Below are 20,803 nucleotides of genomic sequence, written 5' to 3'. Positions count from 1 at the left end.
CCGTATTGCTCTTCGACTAAACTAGGGGCCTTATAATATGGGGGAGGGCACCATGCCATGATATTCTCGAAAACGGGGTGTTCGAGTAAACAAAGGATTCGTATCGCATTTCCATATCAATACTATCATTTACATCCCATGATGTGGACGACTGCTTATTCTGTCACAAATTGACACCTCCTGAGATGCATCAATATGAATCAAGCTCTCTACACCTTCCGCTTAGCTCCATTTACAACTTTTGACAGCCCATGCGAACGAATTGCGATCGTTTTCACAACTACTTACTTACTTGAGTAGATTTAAAGTCAGCCAATTCTACTTCTACTTCAAGTAGTTTTAGGTTGCTTATGAAAGAAGTACTTCTAGTCGTACTTGAGTAGATTTTTTCGTCACTACTTCTACTTCTACTTGAGTAGCTTTCTTGACTACTTTGACCACCTCTGTCCACGCCAAGATTGATAGTGCGGCATATATAACGTATATTTCGTTTGAAGGTCAACCATATATAAATATTTCGTTTTAATATCGCTGAAATACATACTGCAATCCTTGAAATCCCACACAGCCAAATAATTCTCGAGAAATAACCGTTAAAAGTCGAAATATAAGGTCGCCAAGCACGGATTTCCATTACCGCAGGTTAGCGCCGACGGACTTTTGTGCAACATTTTGCGCTCCAGTACTCTCATAACATTGCGCTTATTAGTCGGGCGACTTGTCATAGTTGAGTGACTTTGGCTTCACAGAAGCTTTTACAGCATGACTGCTTCATTGTGAAGGAAACGGCTGAAGCCTACATGTCGTGTTTTCGTCGAGAGAAAGCAAAGGCGCTTATGCAAGTGTTGAGCGAATTCACCGTTTCAGTACGGATCCACCATCAGCAGGCCTGTTTATTTTTGGAGTTCTCCAAAAATAACAAAAATAGCTTAGTTTTGGATGTTTTCAAATTTAATTTTTGGAGAATCTCCAAAAATAAGAAATAAAGGTGTTTTGAGCCCTATTACTACTGAAAAACTCCACCAAAAGTATGTTATTATCATTTATTCAAGTCCTCCAACACATAGATATAATCAGTGATCTTGATCTAACTTTCCAATACATTCTTCACAAATTTAGTCTTTGGCCTGAAGAATGCCTTCTAAAGAATATTAATCAGTGCGAGACGCCCCGCCGAGACCCTACTCGGCTTCTCCCACTGGATCTTCGAGATGTCGGCCTCGAACGTCGCAATTGTGGGAAACATCGAGGTTAAGGGTCCAAAACTGGAGGAATGTCTAACTGTTAAAACTCTCCAATCTTCCAAGCCTTTGCTCCTGACAAGCGCTCGTCAGTAATGCGCTTGAAACCTCTGATCCTCCACGAAGTTGCGTGCGTCATTGAACTTGACAGCCCAACACCCTCTGACCAGAAAACCTTCCTTGTGGCGGTCCTCGTTGTCCCAGTCCTCGCCTGGACACAGAGCTCGAAGGCATTCGACCAGGCGCATGAGCTCCTGCTGCTCCATGATCAGAACGTTAAGACCATGAAGCTTCGTAAAGGTCGTCCTCAGCTCTGTGAGACCGTGACTATGCGATCGAGAACGATCAGCTGGATCCACCACTGCAGCGAAGGTGCACACGCCGGACTGTTCTCGTCCATAACATCAAGGAGTTTGGTACGATTTCCAGTCAACCAAGAGGCCACCCTCTACATTGACAATAAACGAGCGTCAACAAACTTGGGGCGCGCACTTTCCATCTACTGGATCAAGTGATGTTGCCGTCTGAAGCATCAGCAGATCTGTCCCGTGATCGTGTTGACAAAGTGATTGTGACAGAGGTGGCGGTATATGATTTCGCCATTCCCTTTGCCTCCCTCAAGCTGCCTTCCCGTCTTCTCTGCGTGTCGCACTGTGAAACTTATAGGAGTACAAAGACGGAGGGGGGAGGGCAAGGTCAGCAGAAACGTGGAGTGGATTGTGTGGAAGTAGTTTTAGCGTTTCGGTGACCCCTCCCTCACATAGATGCAGTTTTCGTGTGTTTTTATGAGTTTCCTGGTCGTTTACATCGCTCTGACTTGTTTATTTCACTGAAAAACTTGAAAAAACATCATTCAAAAAAATCTTATTTTTGGATGTTTTCAAATCTTATTTTTGGAGAATCTCCAAAAATAAAACCCAATATCCAAAAATAAACAGGCCTGACCATCAGTGAATACAAATATATAAAGCTTGACAATGACACTATACTTTGTGTGATTGGGCTGAAGCTGTAGTATATAGGTGACGTTTTGAATGCTCTAGGGATCGGCGGAATCAGCCGGTTATGGTTGGTCCTTATCAGATGCTTACAACAAATTGAATGCACTTGTAGGCGTTGTTAAAGTCCTCAATGATAACGCAGAAAAGAGGTGGTAATGTACGCACACTCGCACAGGCTGGGCTGGATATGGTATGTCAAAGTCCTTATTGATCCCGCAGAAAAGAGGTGTAAAGAAAAGCACAGAATATGCTGCATATAGTATCCAGCATAGTTTGGATATCATATCCAGCATAGCCTTGCTTACCTTAAACCTCTTTTCTGCAGCATCATTAAGGACTTTGACAAGTCTTATAAGTGAATTCAATTTGCTGTAAGTATAACTGCCAAGCATAACCGGCCGATTCAGTCGATCCCTAGAACCTTCAATACTTCTTTATATACTACGACTTGGATCCAATAAGATCACACAAAGTATAGTGTCATTGTTAAGCTTTATATATTTGTATTTACTGATGGTGGATCCGTACTGAAACGGTGAATTCGCTCAACACTTGCATAAGCGCCTTTGTTTTCTCTCGATGAAAACACGACATGCAGGCTTCAGCCGTTTCCTTCACAATGAAGCAGTCATGCTGTAAAAGCTTCTGTGAAACAGGTGTTGTTTGTTCATCATGTATTTCGTACCTCAACATGTCCTGAATTAATCTTAAATCATCACCTGCCAAACTACTAACAATGCGCACTCAGAATCCCCGCCGGTAGCAGACTTCTTGAACACCTGATCAGCAAGCTGCTGCTGCCGTGGTCATTGAAGCATAGTCGATTAGCCAATCAAGAGCCGTGGTTATTTGATTACTAGTCTTCTCGCCGTTCTATGGTCAGTGGCACGCCCATTCTTAAGCAGCTACTTTCAAACGCTTTGACCGAAATCTTAACGGCTTTCCTGTAAGCTTCTTTCAAGCTAATTGTTGTTTTTTATCAATAATCTATAGAATGAGACACAATCACGGAGACTTTTTGAGATTTTCCAAATTTTGGACAACCCTAATATATATATATATATATATGGGAAATTTATTCAATTAACTCTGATCGCTGGTAAATTGACTGGAAAAGGTCATTTATTGGAGTAGGTGCTCGGAAAACCGGTTTCCGCGTCTGCTTACCGTTGAGTTGAACTTTTTTACTCAACTTTCGCGTCATTTGCAAAATAAGCAGTCTTCACATGCATTTTTGCCCGTAGTAATTAAATAGTGGAAGATGTGGTACCAGTGAGACACTGGGATCGAAAATAATTGTATAATTCGATATGATAACCCCATGATTACACTCCGTAAATTTGTCGACAATTGGATGCTGGCAGAATCTTTCCTCACATGCAAAAAACTTAGACATCCATGAGTTATGGGGTCTCCGACAGATGTTTTCTGTTTTGGGGTTATAAAATATATTTCGATAGACGCAATCGTTTTCCTTCGTAACATTCAACACGAACGAACCTACAATAATTTTTATTGTTAAGTGTAGGGCTTCTTCCAGGCTATATAACGGCACATATTTTTTATTCAATACCATCCTTGGGTGGAATTTCTTTTAATTCAAATGCATAATCTATTCAGTCGAGGCGAATGATTCCATAGCTAAATTAAGCACAATAGTTGAACTAACTAGTCATGCAACAAGAGGAACACGCCTGCACACATAGACACATTATTTAACAATTACCTATAATGTTTTATCGCTATAATCTCTATTTACGGGCAATGTGTATATACCCTCGAATTTGTAAGTTTGTGCTTAAATCGAAACGTGATTTCATGGCAACATTTGAGGTAATATTTTTTCTAATTTCTCGAAAGTTGCTACGAAACATTATTTTTCAGCTTGCTGTAGCTTAGATTATTCTACACCGCAAGAAAACTTGAAATATTCACGTTTTTTAGTGTATGCCTCATAGGTTCCCAGGTCGTGTTCCTTCCGACCCACCGTGTTGAGACCGATGATACGTTGGAGCTACAAATTTTGAACGTTCATAGATATATTTTTAATTGGTGGATTTTCATTTATATACATCCGTAAGTTGAGCTTCTATCAAAGTCATAAGCCAGCAAAAGATCTGCTCGAATCGGCTGAAGATTAGGGGGCCAGATATCATTTTGCAATTATTGATCCATCGGTTCCGCATCTCTCCTATATTAGGGTTGCCATACGTCCGGCCTTTCCCGGACATGTCCGGAATTTCACTGTTCCAACATGCGTCTGGGAGGAATTTATAAAATATGCCAAATGTCCGGAATTTGGGAGGCTTGAAGTAGACTCATAATTTTTTTGAGAATAAATATGATACATGATATTTTCTTCGCGCTGCGCGCGATTTACCATCACATTTTTTGGTTTTAATATGGGGACTATGCCACCCTCGCAAAAACTGCTATAAAATATGTATATAAAGCACCTTTCATTTACTGAAATAAGCCTAATTGTAATCGCAATTATAGCAGAACAGTATATTCCTAGAGATCGTAAAGGTCGTTTAAATGCTTTATTCGAAGATGCTGGTTCCAAACGTGGGGTCCTTTGCCCTTTATTCCGCGGTTCGCGAAGATGCTGAACGTAATTAGCTTCCGAAATAGCTCGTGATTAAGTCTGCGCAAAGGTGCTGAGTTATTTTCGTAATCAGCTCGTCAAATTTTGATCTTGGCCACGGAACATTTTCAAATTGGAGATCGAGTCGCGACCATAAAAGGCTGGGAACCACTGGATGTGGGGTGTTTATAAAGCTCCATGTTGCACACAATCTTATCGGTGGGACATGAAGCTGACTTGACGATATACAAGTAGCCTACGCTCTGTGTATTTTCGAACTCATCATCCTCCACTAGCTCTACCGCTAACTCTGATCATGTGGGCGGAGAGTAGTAAGGGGCGATTATGTAGGCGGAGAGTAGTAACTATATAGTAATACATGGAACAACCAGTATTATAGACAGAATGCATTCAAAAAATTTAACGATCAGATGCATATAGAAACTAGATTGATATAGCAAGCCCCTCCCCCAGAAGTTGCATCGATTACCCTATGGTTGGCTCAAAATCATTGTTTATTTGGGCGGAATGGGGCTTGAAGTATGTGGTTTCGGTCCCGGTTACACAACACATATCCACATACTCCTTAACCGGATCGTGACCACCTCTGTTCTATGAGCAAAGCTTTGCTAGTGTGACGTCATATTGACAGACAATGTGCTTATAACTCATTTTGAAATCTACTAGTGGGCGCTAAAGAGTGTCCGGAATTGGGGTCACAGAATTATGGTAACCCTATCCTATATCTCACAGGACGTTTTAACATTTTCGCCCCCAGCGCCCCCCAGCGCCCCCTTTGGTGTTTTCGCCCCCTTTTTTCTGAAAATCGGTCACTGCATGGGGGGCAATATCGCTCACGTTGGGTACCACTGAGTTACAGGCTACGTCGCAAGCACTCCAATACAAGTGTAGGTATTCTTAACTTGGTTTGCCTACGAAATTGAAAACCGTCCAGTAGAGGTAGTAGCCTAAAATCCTAACCACTTGAGTAAGTAGTGGAAGTACGCATAAAAAGTAAAGTCACTACGTTACTGAGCAACATGTTATGTAGCAGACTCAGGTAAACCTTCTCGAGATCAGTCGTCACTGTTGATGTTAATAATAATAAACACTCAACAACAGTGGCGCTTATCGCCTGTTCAGGCCTTGTGCGTCACGGCAGCGCATTTGGTGCAGTTCCGTTTCGTTGGTTTTTGAGGACGACTTTTCATTCTCGCGCACTGCCACACTTTCACTTACTCTCGATTTTCTCGTGTCAAATTTCGGGTCTCAGCTGCTGACTTTGAATCTCGGCTTACTCTTTCTCTGGGCGTTTTTTCAATACGCCAGGAGTTATCTGCAGGATTGGCGATGATGAGCCCAGATAAACCTCCGACACATAGAAACATGGCAGAGCCGAGACTCGAACCAGCAACCATCGGTGCCGTGACGGTATCGTTTAGCACACCATGCGCCACTCGCTTACCCCGTATATAATAAAAGTGCGCAAATAGTAATTCACTAGCGCTGGTTCGAGACAAAGTTACTGTAAAATGTATACGATTAGTTATAGCCGTCGTTAGATTACCACGTTTTCACAATTGCATCGCAACGACTAACATTAGACACTCACTGGACTTGAATTTCCTATTGGTTTATTTGAATTATTCCAAGATAGAAAAGGTAACAATTCTTCAAGATTTCCATCCGTATTTATCCGTATTTTCGTCCGCTCTCATCCGCACCACGGTTGCCATCCGCACCACGGTTGCCACGATCAAACTATTTTCCCCATGAAGAGCTGTATTATTAAAATATTTTGTAAGTGGAATCAAGAGCTTGAGCTTCACTGATTTTTAATGATCTCCGTCGAAAGTCAATTATCTGCATCGATATTTATTTATTTTGTGATTGCGTATCTGTGATTAGGATTGCATTTAGAACAAAAATCAATTTAAAAGAAACATGTTTGAAACACGGCCCTTCTTTGAAACATTTTTATTAATATTTTTTAGGCCATGACGTCACGAATATTCAATCGTGACGTCATAATGGATTGGCATTGACGATTGAAAATACAGGGTGAATGTAGCTCCTTCCTTTGACGAAACATCTACCTACAATAGATGAACAATAGGTGAACCGACTATTTTGAGGGTTCCAACCATTCCATATCGTATACGTCGGCTACATCAGGTGGTAATTGTCCGTTGGTTCCTACAAAATATGTCTTGTAAAGTACTTACATAACTATGGTATATAATTTTACAACTAAAAAAACACATTTTTTAAAGGCCTTTGTTTAAAACACAGTTTAAAACATTTTTAAACAAAGTGTTTTAAATGAGCATTTGTTTTAAATGCAACCCAAGCTGTGATGCAATTACTGTTCAGATAATACACATCTCAAGGAATGTCTGAGCAACTTCACAAGGACTTCAGTGGATGGTGAGCATCAATTTGAATGTATTGCCGATCCAATGGTTCGTACCGGATGTTGCTATGATATATACCACGATCACAGTCACTCGATATCGCCCACAGTGAAAACCACTCAGGCTCGTAATAAAGCCCCTTGATCAATGAATTCACATTATATATATTCAAAATTCAGGACTATTTTGACGAACGAACGAACGAACGGACATACCGTATGTCCGTATACTTCATAGTTTGTTATTGTTGCCATTGGTACAATGCGAATTTCATGGTCTGTGGTTTTGATTGTTGCGTTATACTTTGCCTTTTTGGTTTTGCTTTTAAATCTGTTTAAATCCCGTTATTGTGCCGTTAACTCTTGAAAAGAGGCACCCGAAAAGTCTTCGAGTTCAATAAATATTATTTTACAATGGATATTGTATTGAAAGCTATATTCAAGTTAATTATATACATCATAACGTAATGATGACTCCACGCAAGTGCGGTTTGATAACTCAAATGCTGATAATCGGGTGTGAGGGAACAGTAATAATGTCTGAGTGCGCAATCCTTGGAACTAGTACAGGTAGAACTGCTATATTTGACGAAATCATTTTAAAATAAATTACGCGGTACGATATACCCAGATATTGCAGCATGCGTTTGTACTTTAGGCTCGATATCGTGCAGGCAAACACTCAAAAATAATTTGGCACGCAAATTCACGTCATTCCAGTTATACCAGACGTTTTTCACGGATGTCTTTGATGTCTTAAATAAACTACACCGGAAATGATACAAAACCGAAATGAGCGTAATTGACTTCCTAAGCTCCACTTCGACTGCCTCACACACGCGATGGATTTGGAATCTCAGTCTGCAAGCCCGTCAAAAAAGTCCACTTGTCTATTCGGAATGACATTGAATACCACTAATATTGATTCTGCGACTCGCGGCGTCATCAAAATCTAGTAAATTGACCCGCCAGCACATTTCAGTTTAGGACCCCTGTGCAACAGAGTTCCAATTTTTTTCAGCGCTCCTGAAAGTCAAAGAAGACCTTCACTTCTACAACAGGGCTACAGAAAATGGTAAGTGAACTTTCAGTGCGGGCAGATTTCTCAATTATACGGTTCGGAATCTCTCACACATTTATGTGACAGTGTCGACTGCTGAAAAGTGCTAGTGTAAAAGGCAAATAACGCATTAGACTAACATATTATGATGTGTATCCGTGTGCGCGTTCAAAGGTCCTTTCACATACTTTGTCATTATAGCAAAAGACCGACAATACCATGATCGCGGGAATATTACCGAAAAAAATATTACCGTGAATCACGATTAAATATTATTGATCCAAATTAAATCGTCCGCGTTTACAGATAAATCTCGTGTATTCCTCACAACAAATAGGCTACGGAGCAGGACTAACGCCAGATTACTACTAAAACAAAGAGAGCATGGAAATATGCCAGCTTATATCGTCGTTAGACGAGTCACAGCGGTCTATAACTGTATTGTACCGGCCAATTATCGTCAGTCGCCAATTCTATTGCTTGCGAATAAAGGTGTTGCTGGAATAGAACCCCTGTGATCCGTTATGAAGTATTCGAGTAAAAAACAAGAGCATTGCTATTGAGGTAAAATTTGGCAATATTTTCACTGGTCCGGCCCGTGAGCGATCTGAAGGGATGCATCCGGTCAGTCACGCCAGTTTTGTTTGACACCCCTGCTTTTATCGGTCTAGTTCGATCAGTACAAGGGTATCTGACAATATGAAAATTATCGTTTAGAATTCATGAGTCTCAAGAAAAACCTCAGCAACATTCAACAGACTACAGCGAAGGGTGGGTACTAGTTCATATTCTTACAGCTCATGATTCATGCTGTCGTCCAAACTACTCACTACTTAATGAATAACGCGTAAAGATAGTAAATTCTTAATAGAGCAATCCAAAATTGATTTTTAGGGAGATTTACTGGTGACTATTCAATAATATTAGAACTAGCGATCTGTGTAATGAGATGCTTTCGAGTATAGCCTAGTTGACAACGGAATAATTTTAACATTTCATTGTAACCGTCTAATTGACCGGGGGCTAACTTCAAACTTTCTATTGAATTTTCAGACCTCCAGATCATCAACGTGACAACTGCCAACGGTAGGAACTTGTCCAATAAGAAAATGTATCGCTGATTGTAATGACTGTTTACTGAAGCTGAGAATATAATGACAAATGTATTTCGATCGACTGATTTGAAATAGGATGTATTATGGTCTCATAACCTGTAGCCTCTAGTACGACAAATCATTCATTTTATCGTGACGTTAGAAAATTTGTTCACTACTGATCACCGATATATTGCTGTGAGCTTTAATTACGTTTACACGGTTAAATCACTCCATATATTCTGACTATAAGTCTATGATAACGAGGCTTTACTGAACCATGTGTTGTGAGCTATTATAGATGATATTCATGGCCAGGCGATGCCGGTTAGCATTAGGGTTGGGACTCCTGGATCAAATTTGAAATGCCGAGATTTTTGCTTCTCAATCCCGGGATTTCCCGGGATTAGAAAAGTACTAAAATGCACATACAAGCTACACAAACAAAATTTATTCCTTGAAATATTGACGCAAAAACACGAGAGCAGCAAGAGTATCATAGTTTTGACCAGGGCTAGCGGGCCAAATTCGTAGTTTCTATGATGACGCAGCCGGCCGCAGAATCAAATAGGGGTATATGTATTTTCATGTAGGCCTTATTTGACGGACCTTGCCGACTGGCATTCCATACACAATGTGATAATGTGATTCACAATTGTAATATTCACGTTTGCCACGGAAAAGTCATATTTCTGAATAGTTTATTAAAAATATTGTTGTGCTTTGCATAATTTGGCAAAATAATGAGTTATAGAAAGTTGGACGCCATGCGAGACGACAAAGGCATCATTTCATCGTAAAAGCAGCCGCGTTGTAATTTCGCAGCTAGCGGACATTTGACATGTGATAGCAATTCAGGTTTTTGGAATGGTTTTAGTATGAATTTTAAGTTGTCAAATCCGAAATAAGAAAATTTGTCGAATACTTGAAAGTTCAAAATGCCGACACGGGCTGCAGAAAATGTTCTCGCTAGCCGCGTGTCTGAGACCACTGTTTTAGACAATCAGCCAAGATTTGTGACACTCCTTTATTACCAAAATAAGAGATATGGCGCTACGTAAGCCTTGGTAGATGCTGTTACCAAATCCTGGGATTTTATTGGGATAAATCCCGGGATCCGGATTGCTTCACAACCCGGGATCCCGGGTTCGGGATTTCCCGGGGTCCCAACGCTAGTTAGCATACGTAGTCGAAATAGGACTAGTTGATTTCAATCATCGCAGCATTGCTTCATCATTTGCAATAGTCACCCAAATTTTACATAGGGTTATTAAAAATCGAAAACAACCTAAACTTCTGCAAGAATACCAAGGCAGATTGTACTTGAGCTATGTATTGCAGATGTCTGACTTTTCAGCACATAATCTTCCAAACCTACTTGTCTGTGGCAAAGTCTGCAGTTAACTACTGGAATGAAGTTGTCAAAAAGGAGTGATGTCGCAATTCGATGCAGTGCGACGTACGAGGTTATTACATCAAGAGAACCTCTTTCATCTTCCTTATCATGGGCTTAAACTGCTCTGTAAATTCACAGTCGTTAAATGGGATTGCATAGGCACATCGTCCTTCGCATGTCATACGCAAAGCGTGTAATTGGTTGAAATATTCATTCCTTTAATGGTGTGACCCCACTCCAATGTTTAGAGATTTCAAGTCTCAAGACAAGCCTGAGCAACATCTCTTGGACTACAGCGAATGGTATGTACTAATTTATATTTAATGGGAATTATCACAGATGTGCGGCTTGTTCTACAGCCTCAGCCGCTCCATGCCAGCCTTAGTTCTTCTGACACTTTTTAAGTCATTAATCCAGTCGAAGTTACAATATGGCATCCTCTGTTGGGGGCTGCCAGTAAATCTGCACTCGAGTCACTGCAAAAACTACAACATAAAATACTCCGTATAATAGTTAGGGCACCAAAGGGGCCTGGTTGTCCTTCTAACGAGTCGCTGCTGAAGAGATTCGGTGTCCCAAATATAGAAGATATTCGGAAACTAGAAGTCGCCAAGTTGATGTATCAGTTTCACTGCGTTCATTGCCCCGAATATTTCAATGACTTCTTTACCTCGGAATCAAAAGCGCACAAGTACAACACAGGCGGGTCCACGTCGTCCAAATATCTTATGATCGACAGAAATGATCATCGCTCTATCAAATATGCCGGACCGGACGTGTGGAACAGTATCCCGCCGGCAATCCGACAGTCGACGAACATAACCACATTCATGTCGAAATATAAGCTATTAATACTGAATAAATACTAGTCCAACCTCAAGATTACCGGACCACAACCTGACCTATCGATCTCGCCCTCCATGACATGCCACCGCAATTTTGTCGCTTGCTTTTTTTCAATACTACCCTCTTTTACTTTTCATTCCGTGTAGATGCCTCATCTTTACATCGCCTAGGCCAAGGTGGGTGTCTGATTCAATCGACTACTACAAGTGGCTTCAACACCTTCCTATCTTTTCATTGTATCGCATTTTTGTGGTGTATTGAACCGATAAAATTGCCAATAAACCAATGACGATGATGATGATGATGATGATAAGATCCTTTCTGCTGTGTCGAAATTTCATCCGAACTGTTTATCACGTATTGAATGATCTTCGCCGTCAGTGCCACGAATGAAACTCCTCTCTTGCGGCAACTGAAACATAACTCAAAATATCGTTTCCTCTGCATAAATTGACTTAAAAAAAAATCATAATTTTTGATTTCACGATCAGTACGATGTCATGTCTTCTAGCTGTAACGAAAAAATGATTATAACCTTTCATTGCTACTAAAAAATTATAAAGAGCCTAACCTTGTACTTTTCGATCTATTTCTAGGTCTCACGACCTTCAACGAGACAACCGCTAACGGTAAGAGCTTGTCAAATTCGGAATAATATATAGTTGAATGATAGACGGTTTACTAAAACTGGTATTGGAAAAGAAATGAAATCCAACCAATTGCTATGTCTGTTATTCAAACAATGTATATGCATAATATTACTCAAAAGTTTTTGCAAATACAAATGACACTGGGAAACAACTTTGAACAAATAATTTGTTGACTTTGATTTTGCACATGGTTTGTGCTAAATTTTACGTTCTGATTCCAAAAATGACGCTGGTTTTCTTCTATCACGTCAAGTTTTTGCGCTACGACATATGCATAAAATATGCAACTTTTCACCAATTTAGCCATATTAATTTTCCATACCATAAGAAATCCACACTTTTATCATAGAATAAGTTATATGGCCAAGGGCTGAATTTATTGACTTGGAAAAAAGGTACTGGTATCGATCAATACCGATGGTTTCATCAGTGTTTGGTTAGAGGATGCAAACATCCGAGGATATTTCAGACACAAATTTGATGCAAACTGCAGGATATGACAAGAAAATCAAACATTACATATACTATCAGCTATAGTTCCAATAGTCGAATTAGCTTATCCAGTGTACCTTGAAACTCCTCTGCGCTCGATAATTTGGATCAAGATCTTAGGGATAGCAGGCCTAATGAAGAAGATGTTGAAATCGAAGATGATTCAGAACGTACAGTTGTCCATTAAAACAAGTTAAATGATATTACATAAGCTTCTGTACATGGAATAGAAATATTCGGATTCGGCCCGCATCGGGATTTTCAGCGGCCCGCGGACAGCTTCCGGTCCTACATAATAATGTGGCCCTTGACCCGGGTCTAAATACATTTGCTAGCAAACCTTTTTGACCATAAACATATACAAATAAAAGCGACATTCCAATGTAGCATATGTTCACTTGCAGTCTTTCATAAGGGTTTGTACCAGGGTTGTAATGACTCGAGTCAGACTCGAGTCGCGACTTTTTGGTGACTCGACTTGACTCGAGTCATTTCCCTAAAAATGAAAAATGACTCGACTCGACTCGAGTCAATTTGTGCATTGAGTCGACTTGTACTCGAGTCATTGCGCATGACTCGGATAAAGTCATATGACTCGAGACTGGGTCTACCAAGTCAGGCCTTTTATTGTAATTTCGAAGAATAGTAAAGTTACCACACTATAACTATTTCGTCTATCGGTACTGGTACTTGAAAATGCTGCCGGAAACTGTTACAAGTGAAGAAAATTAGTATATTATGAATGCAAAGCTTTTGATATCACTGACCAGAGCTGTGAAAAGTGGGTTTCCCATGACTTTCAACTCGTAACTGAACAAGTGAACAGTCAACACAATGATTCGGACTGGGACTCGAGTTAAAATTCTATGACTCGAACTCGACACTCTACTCCGTGACTCGGATCGGACTTGACTCGGGGATTAATTACAAATAATTCGACTTGACTGGAGTCAAAACTACAAAATTGCGATTGACTTGTGACTCGCAGAACCTCGTGACTTGGTTACAACCCTGGTTTGTACCTTCAAAGAACTTGTTGACAACTTTGATCGCCCACAGCTACTGAAGTACATTACGCTAATAAATTCTTCACGCTTAAAATTTTCATTAAATACGATTTACTCCTTGTATAGGTAGATAAATATGTGATCAATGTATCGATTCAGGAATACGACCCGCCAAGTAGGCTACCTCATTTTCCCATATCCGGTCCGCTGACTGGAGAAGCTGCCCGCTCCTGCACTAGCAGATTGAGAAAACCATCGGTCTACCTTATTTCTGGTTATAAATAGGTAGAACTAACTCGTAGAACTTGAACGAACATCAACACCTCAGCAGTACGCTTGTATTCAAACTGTTTTGAACCATGCCCATCGCTTCCATATCAGCTAATCGACTTGACGTTTGTCTATGCCTGGCAGTTAAACGCAGTTTAAACGCTGCTTCCTAGACAGTGCTATGCTAGTGACGGTTGATTACGTATACCTATCGAATTCAACTAAAGTGTGGTTTTAATTATGTCAATAAATTGTCACGGGGGCTTTTGACGTAACATGTCGGTACAAATGACTCTGTAACCAAAAGTAGACATATGCATTACTGGGATCAATGATTTCCTGAGCGTCACTTTCCTTATCCTTTAACAATGTTGCAAATCTTATTTTTAGGGATTGCACATTTGAACGAAATTTTACGTAACATCAACAGGACCACAGTGAATGGTACGTATGGTAGCTTGAACGATCAGAATCGTTCATTATCCTGTGCAAAACTATTCGAACTTTGGCGACATGCTGACGAATAGATATGCAGCCTACTGCAATAAACAAACATGAACAGAGAGAACCATTTATATGGTTATTCATTACATCTATGATATCAAATCCTTTTGCATTTTCACATAAGCATCACTGATTACCATAGTCTTTTGACAAAAAAATATAATATGCATTAATATTTATGTTTTACCTACTTTCACATCTGTGATCACAACTACCATTCAGAGATTACAGACATCAAACAAACATTGAGCAACTTCTCAAAGATCTCGGCGGAAGGTGCGTAACAATTTACCTGTAATACCGATCCAATGCTTCTTACTGGATACTGATGAAGTGTAGGCCAACTGTTGTATGTGTTGTGTGAGATAGGTAAAGAAGCATGGTTGCAGTCACTCGATTTCGCCCTCTTTATGAACCACTGGTCAAATAATTTGGCCATTTGCTGTATTAAGAAGAAATATTACAAGATCTCAACTTACTTACATGCGTGCACTGACAGCTTTCCACGCTGCATCAAATATTGATTTCATGTTTTCTAATGTTTCAGACATGATCAATTAGGCTACAGATGAAAATAGCATTTTAATTTAAAATTTCTGGGTTCATTAGAGTGCATGAGATATATATAGAACGATGTGAATATATATCACGTGCATCGTAGAAACTATTTTTTTCTATACTACCTCTATTCCATAAATATTTTGACTCGATAAAATCACATACCGCGTCTACACTGCGCTGTGCATATAGTAATAATGCCTCCCCTATACCCATTTAATATTTAATATCATAGAGCGGTATATTTAATAGAAAGTTTCGATTAACCACTGACGGTCATTTTTAGCCAAAGTTTTGTCGCCGCCGATCTTTCTGTCACCGCAATTTTCTAGCGGTATGTTGACCAAACCTTCACGTCGTTATGTGTTGGCATCGAAATGAATTTTTCATAGGCCCGGAAACGCACGTTGCAAACCCCAAACACTAAAGCAGTGGTTCTTTACCTTTTTTCCTCCAGCGCCCCCTTTCAAAAATTATCGCGCTCCAGCGCCCCCCAACCTCATATTGTAAGGAATGTAATAAATACAATGAGTAAGAGCGAGGGCCGTAACAACACTTCGTCAACCCCCTAAAACGATTGCCTTGCGCCCCCAAGAACCCCATAGCGTGATTTCGAAGGCCAGCAAAGTTTGTGTGGCCTGGTCGCCCTAGGTACCAAAATTTTCTGTAATGCATGAATGAATAGGTGGTATTTACATATATAAGTCGCTATAAACTCGTTATCTTCTCAGCCCACGTAATCAGATTTACCAGTAGCGCTTAGTGAGCTGTTGTATGCGAAAATAAAGAGCACGTAATTATTATTTAAACATATTCGGGCGTGCCCGTAGGTACAATTAATTCGTTACCAGGGCCGTAACAGCAGTTCGTCAGCCCCCCCCCAAAAAAAACGTTGATCTTGGGCCCACATCGTTGTGATAAACCAAACTTCCGTGGGGCTTCGCCCCCAGACCCCATTCGGCTATCCGCTATTTGCTGATACTAGTCATCTACATTAGGTGTCCATTTACTGAGGCAGCTACTCTCGCCTATTCGCGCGAAGCGCGAAAAATTTCAGTAAGTAATCATTGAATTGGTCAATATGATCGGGAATTGCATATATATTGAGATCAATTTTTATCCTCTCTCTGCTCACGTAAACAGATTTACCGGTAAAGCTGTGCGATGTGTGATTGAAAATGTAGGACCCCTCAATAATAATTTTTAATCTTGGCGTATACCCGTTGGCAGGAACGAAACGGAACCTCGTCAGGCCCCGTAAAAAACTTGGGTCTTGGACTCCCATAGGGTGATAAACCGACCGCCCCCCATCACGTTGTTCGCTTTTGCACGGATCAGCTGTACTTTTTGGGAGCCAGTGCGAAGCGCGAAAACTTTCGATAATTCATGATAAAATTGGTCAGTAAGATCAGGAATTGCCTATATATTGCTATCAATTTCTTGTCCTCTCTGCTCACGTTACCAGATTTACCGGTAGAGCTGAGTGAGGTGCAATGTTCCCTCTAAGCTGCGCACGTGCGCAGTGCTGACACGGTCTCTGCGCACAGAAAATCTACGTTGCACATCATCTACTCATTCTACTGCGAAGCCATTTTTCTCCAGCGCCCCCCATACCGCCCCCTAAGCCCAGCGCCCCCCATATCACCCCCTGAGTGTTTCCGCCCCCTTCAAAATCGCCAGCGCCCCTTTAGGGGGCGCTGTGGGCAAGGTTAAGAACCACTGCACTAAAGCATCCGAACAGTGTTTTTCAGAGAAACCATTCGGACAGATCTTATAATGAATTCAAACTAATATGTGTAGTCCCAAAATCGGAACATCATCCTGATCAAGCCATATTTTCTGTTTATCTTGCTTTTTGGCTATACCAACACTGTGACTTCGGATACGCAAAATGTATCCCCTGGAAATCGCGCTAGGCGCGATGAAGCTTTTTTCCAGTTAATGTCACAAATTTTAGTTCCAGTTTCAGTTCCAGATCGCTCCGGTACCGTAGCGACCCAACATTATACCCTTTGCGACTCATATTTTAAGAACCATTATTGAGGAAAATTTGACAGTATAGCTCGCCAATGTGAGTCTATAATGATGGTATTTACTGCTATCTTTGGGTCTCTTGCGAATGGAACATCTATTAGGAAATATTATCATTGTTCAGAGAAAAAAAGCTTAAAGTCAAATTGCCATCATTTTTCCCGCGTGCCGCAGGCTCAGGCGTGCTGATGCACTGTTTGTCTGACTTTGGGTTTCAAGTATTTTATTCATCCATGTATCATGGGAAAGGAAACATGAAATTGAAAATAAATACATTCGCGACTTAGGTCACCTCGAATATAAATGAATATAAACGGATCAATACCCGCCATTTACGGTGGCGGGAACAAGATTGAACACCCGCGTGTTGTTGAACTTTGAGTGAGCCAATTGTTATTAGTCATTTGTTGCATGCTGTTCTTTCTTGACCGCCTATCGGTATTGTCGGGATAGTGAGGAGCACAAGATTCCGAGTTAGTATTTTTATATGGGTCACATCATTTTCCTATGCTGTTCGCATCTGTATACTGTGGGGCTCTGATTGCAAAGGGCGCTACTATATTATTTCATGAAGTCACACTAGGAGCGCTAAGAAAATTCGCAGATTAATTAGAATTTCTCGGGAAATCGGGAGTCAATTCGAAAATTCATAATGCATGTCGGTGGCCGCCAACACATACTAATTGAATTGCGTGTTCACGGAGGCTCAAATTTCCTTCTACGGCCAAAGGTTGGTCACCCCAGGTTTATTTGAATTATGCCAAGTCAGAAAACGTAACAATTCTTCAGGATTTTCATCCGCATTTATCAGGATTTTCATCCACACCACGTATGCCATCCGCACTGCATTATTTTCATCCGCGCAAGTGCGTACCATTCCACGGGTTCAGAAGCACTGGTCCAGGGTTACCATATGTCCTCCTTCAGGAGGATTTCCCGCCCTTTTTCAAGAAATCAAAAGCGTCCTCCAATGACGCGCAAATGCCCTTCTTTTTCGCAATTCGTCCTCCTTTAGAGATTTGACAGTCAGCGAGACAATTTAAAGTGCTATCTGGATTTCGACGGCAAGATTGACTCAAGAGAAAGGTCAACTTCAACCTATTATTATACGTGGGGACTGGTCTTTCGGGAGTCGAATCGAATAAATGACAACCCATCAAAATTAGTAATAAAAGTTGCAAATTGCCCGTATTGCTGAATGCTGCTTGGTCTTTTGTGGATGTATAAAGTGTCTTCTTTTTCGGATCTCAGAATATGGTATCCCTACTACAGTGTCGGCAATATACATGTCAGGTTCTAGAAAAATGAGGTAGGGGAGATGTGGTACCGATGGATCACTGGGACCGAAAATACTTGAAAAATTCTCCATGATAATTCCATGATTACACTCCGTGAATTTGCCTACAGTTACACGCTGACAAAATCTTTCCTCAGATGCAAAAAAATTCGACCTGCGTTAGTTATGGGGTCTGTGACGAATGATTTACGTTTTAGGGGGTATAAAGTAAATTTGGATCGACACTTGTATTTTTCTATATCACCTTCAAGACTAACAAACCCGGAATAATTTTTGATATGAAGTATATGGCTTATATCAGAGTATATAATGGCACATATTTTTTTAAATCAATACCATTCTCGAGTGGACTATTTTCAAGTCAATTACAATACTCATGGGGTGGGGGACCTATGGTACAATAGCCAAATCAAGCAAAATAGATGGGCCAACTAATCACTTAAAAACAGAAACTCGCCTACATATATATAGGCTGTAAATCATAGGTACCTGTGGTGTTTTATCGCTATTACGAGTTATTTGAAGGTCAAAGTGTCGATATGCGGGTAATATGTATGTGGCATTAATTTTGTAAGTTTGGGCGCATATCAAAACATGATTTTATGCCAATTTTTCAGTTGATATATTCTATTTTATTCTTGAAGGTCGCGACGAAACATTTTTCAGTGGCTTGCTGTAGCTTAGCTTATAGTACACAACAAAACAAGTTAACAAATTTGAGTTTTTGATCGTATGTCTCATAGGTCCCATGGTCGTGTGCCGTTGGACCCACCGGGTGGGGACCGGTGACACGTTCGAGAAACAAATTCTAGACGTTTATAAATATTTTTGGAAAAAGCGGATATTTATGTAAATGTCAGCAATAGGTAGAGCTTGTATCGAAGTGTTGAGACAGCAAAAGATCTGCCATTCTCGGCTGAAGATTTGAGGGCCAGAGATCGTTTTGCAATTTTTGATGCATCGGTACCACATCTCCACTATTTACCGGCGCTGATAAACCTCCTTGTATTACCGATAGGTAGATGATACTTGCGTGGTTTTTCAAAATGAGCGGCAGTGCGAAGCCTTTCTACTCAAACTTAATTCATGACACCATTCTTTTAAATTATCGGCGAAGAAGAACAAAAGAATATTCTACAATATCCTGACGCATTAGTAGAGAAAGTGAACCATCTATTCGTTACGTCGGTTTACCAAAAACCAACGTTCACCCGTCATTATGTCAGGTGAAACCGCTTCTGTCCGACGAAACGTAAATCAAATTCGATTGCCACCCTTCCTCATATAGCATTGTGATTTTCTCCTATGGAAAATTGGCACACTGACACACTCGATAGAGCTTGCACGATAACGACCTAAACAGATCGATACGATCAAACTATTTTCCCCATGAAGAGTAGCATAATTAATTGATTCTATCTGTGGTATCAAGAACTTGAGCTTTACTGATTTTTAAGGCTCTTCGATGAAAATGAATTCTGCATCGATATCTATTAATTTTGTGATTGCATATTTGTGATGCAATTACCGTTCAGATAATACACACCTCAAGGAAAGTCTGAGCAACTTCACACGGACGTCAGCGGATGGTGAGCATCAATTTCAATGTAATATCGATCCAATATCTCGTAAGGGATGTTGGTGTGATATTATGATCACAGTCACTCGATATCGCCCAAAGTGAAAACCACTGGTCTAAGCTCAAGCTCGTACATAAGCCTGCGATCAATTAATTCCCATCATGTATTTAAAATTTAGGACAGAATCCTTCAAACATTTGTGTCAGCGGCAAAGGCAGATTGTTGCAGGGACAGAAAAGAAATAAAATAACGTATCAATGAATTACGGCGCATAGTGTCGCGTGCGGGTCTCAACCGTCTACAAAATTCAATTTTATTTCTTCATCATGACTGTAAGAGCTCAGTGAGGTATTGGAAGCAAAATATGATCGTAATAATGTCCCAATCCCATCCATCGATAATTATATCCCGTGAACGAAGCATCTATAACGGTCGTAGTATTCATTATTTTGAATAGTGTGACCACTCAAATTAATCTTCAGAGATACAAACTGTGAAGAAAAACCTACGAAACATGCAACGGACTGCAGCAAACGGTGTGTACTAATTTATATTTCAAACCGATCGTATGACTCGTACTGCCGTATCACAATTGCGTCCGAACTGTGCATTACTGAATTACTTATTGAATAATTGTCTCGCTACTCTCGTGGATTTCATTTCTTACGGGCGCGAACAGAAACATCAAGTAATTTTGTTACCTGAAAATGATTGGTTTGAACCAGAGGTGGTCAATAACGAAGTACTTCTACTTTTTCGAAGTATTCAAATAGTTT

General features: G+C 40.4%; 1 protein-coding gene and 1 long non-coding RNA gene across 2 annotated transcripts in view; one reads left to right on the top strand and one right to left on the bottom strand.

The window, feature by feature from the left end:
• LOC145438136 (uncharacterized) overlaps nt 1-20,803 on the top strand; it is a 146,095-nt gene that overhangs the window by 42,602 nt on the left and 82,690 nt on the right. Inside the window, exons 14-23 of the mRNA XM_080315509.1 lie at nt 7,203-7,256; nt 8,264-8,317; nt 9,020-9,073; nt 9,356-9,388; nt 11,041-11,094; nt 12,235-12,267; nt 14,448-14,501; nt 14,784-14,837; nt 19,983-20,036; nt 20,510-20,563. Coding sequence (XP_080171635.1) covers nt 7,203-7,256; nt 8,264-8,317; nt 9,020-9,073; nt 9,356-9,388; nt 11,041-11,094; nt 12,235-12,267; nt 14,448-14,501; nt 14,784-14,837; nt 19,983-20,036; nt 20,510-20,563 — 498 coding nt within the window. The remainder of the gene's footprint in view (nt 1-7,202; nt 7,257-8,263; nt 8,318-9,019; nt 9,074-9,355; nt 9,389-11,040; nt 11,095-12,234; nt 12,268-14,447; nt 14,502-14,783; nt 14,838-19,982; nt 20,037-20,509; nt 20,564-20,803) is intronic.
• On the bottom strand, nt 11,867-15,509 carry LOC145438174 (uncharacterized). The gene is made up of 2 exons (XR_013914876.1): nt 14,854-15,509; nt 11,867-12,050 (listed from the first exon to the last, which is right to left on the bottom strand). It is a non-coding gene; the product is annotated as an uncharacterized LOC145438174 (long non-coding RNA).

Source organism: Botryllus schlosseri, chromosome 4, assembly GCF_051294905.1.
Source record: "Botryllus schlosseri isolate E-star chromosome 4, Bs_hap1, whole genome shotgun sequence".
Classification (NCBI taxonomy): domain Eukaryota; kingdom Metazoa; phylum Chordata; class Ascidiacea; order Stolidobranchia; family Styelidae; genus Botryllus; species Botryllus schlosseri.
This window is presented reverse-complemented; position numbering and strand designations above follow the sequence as displayed.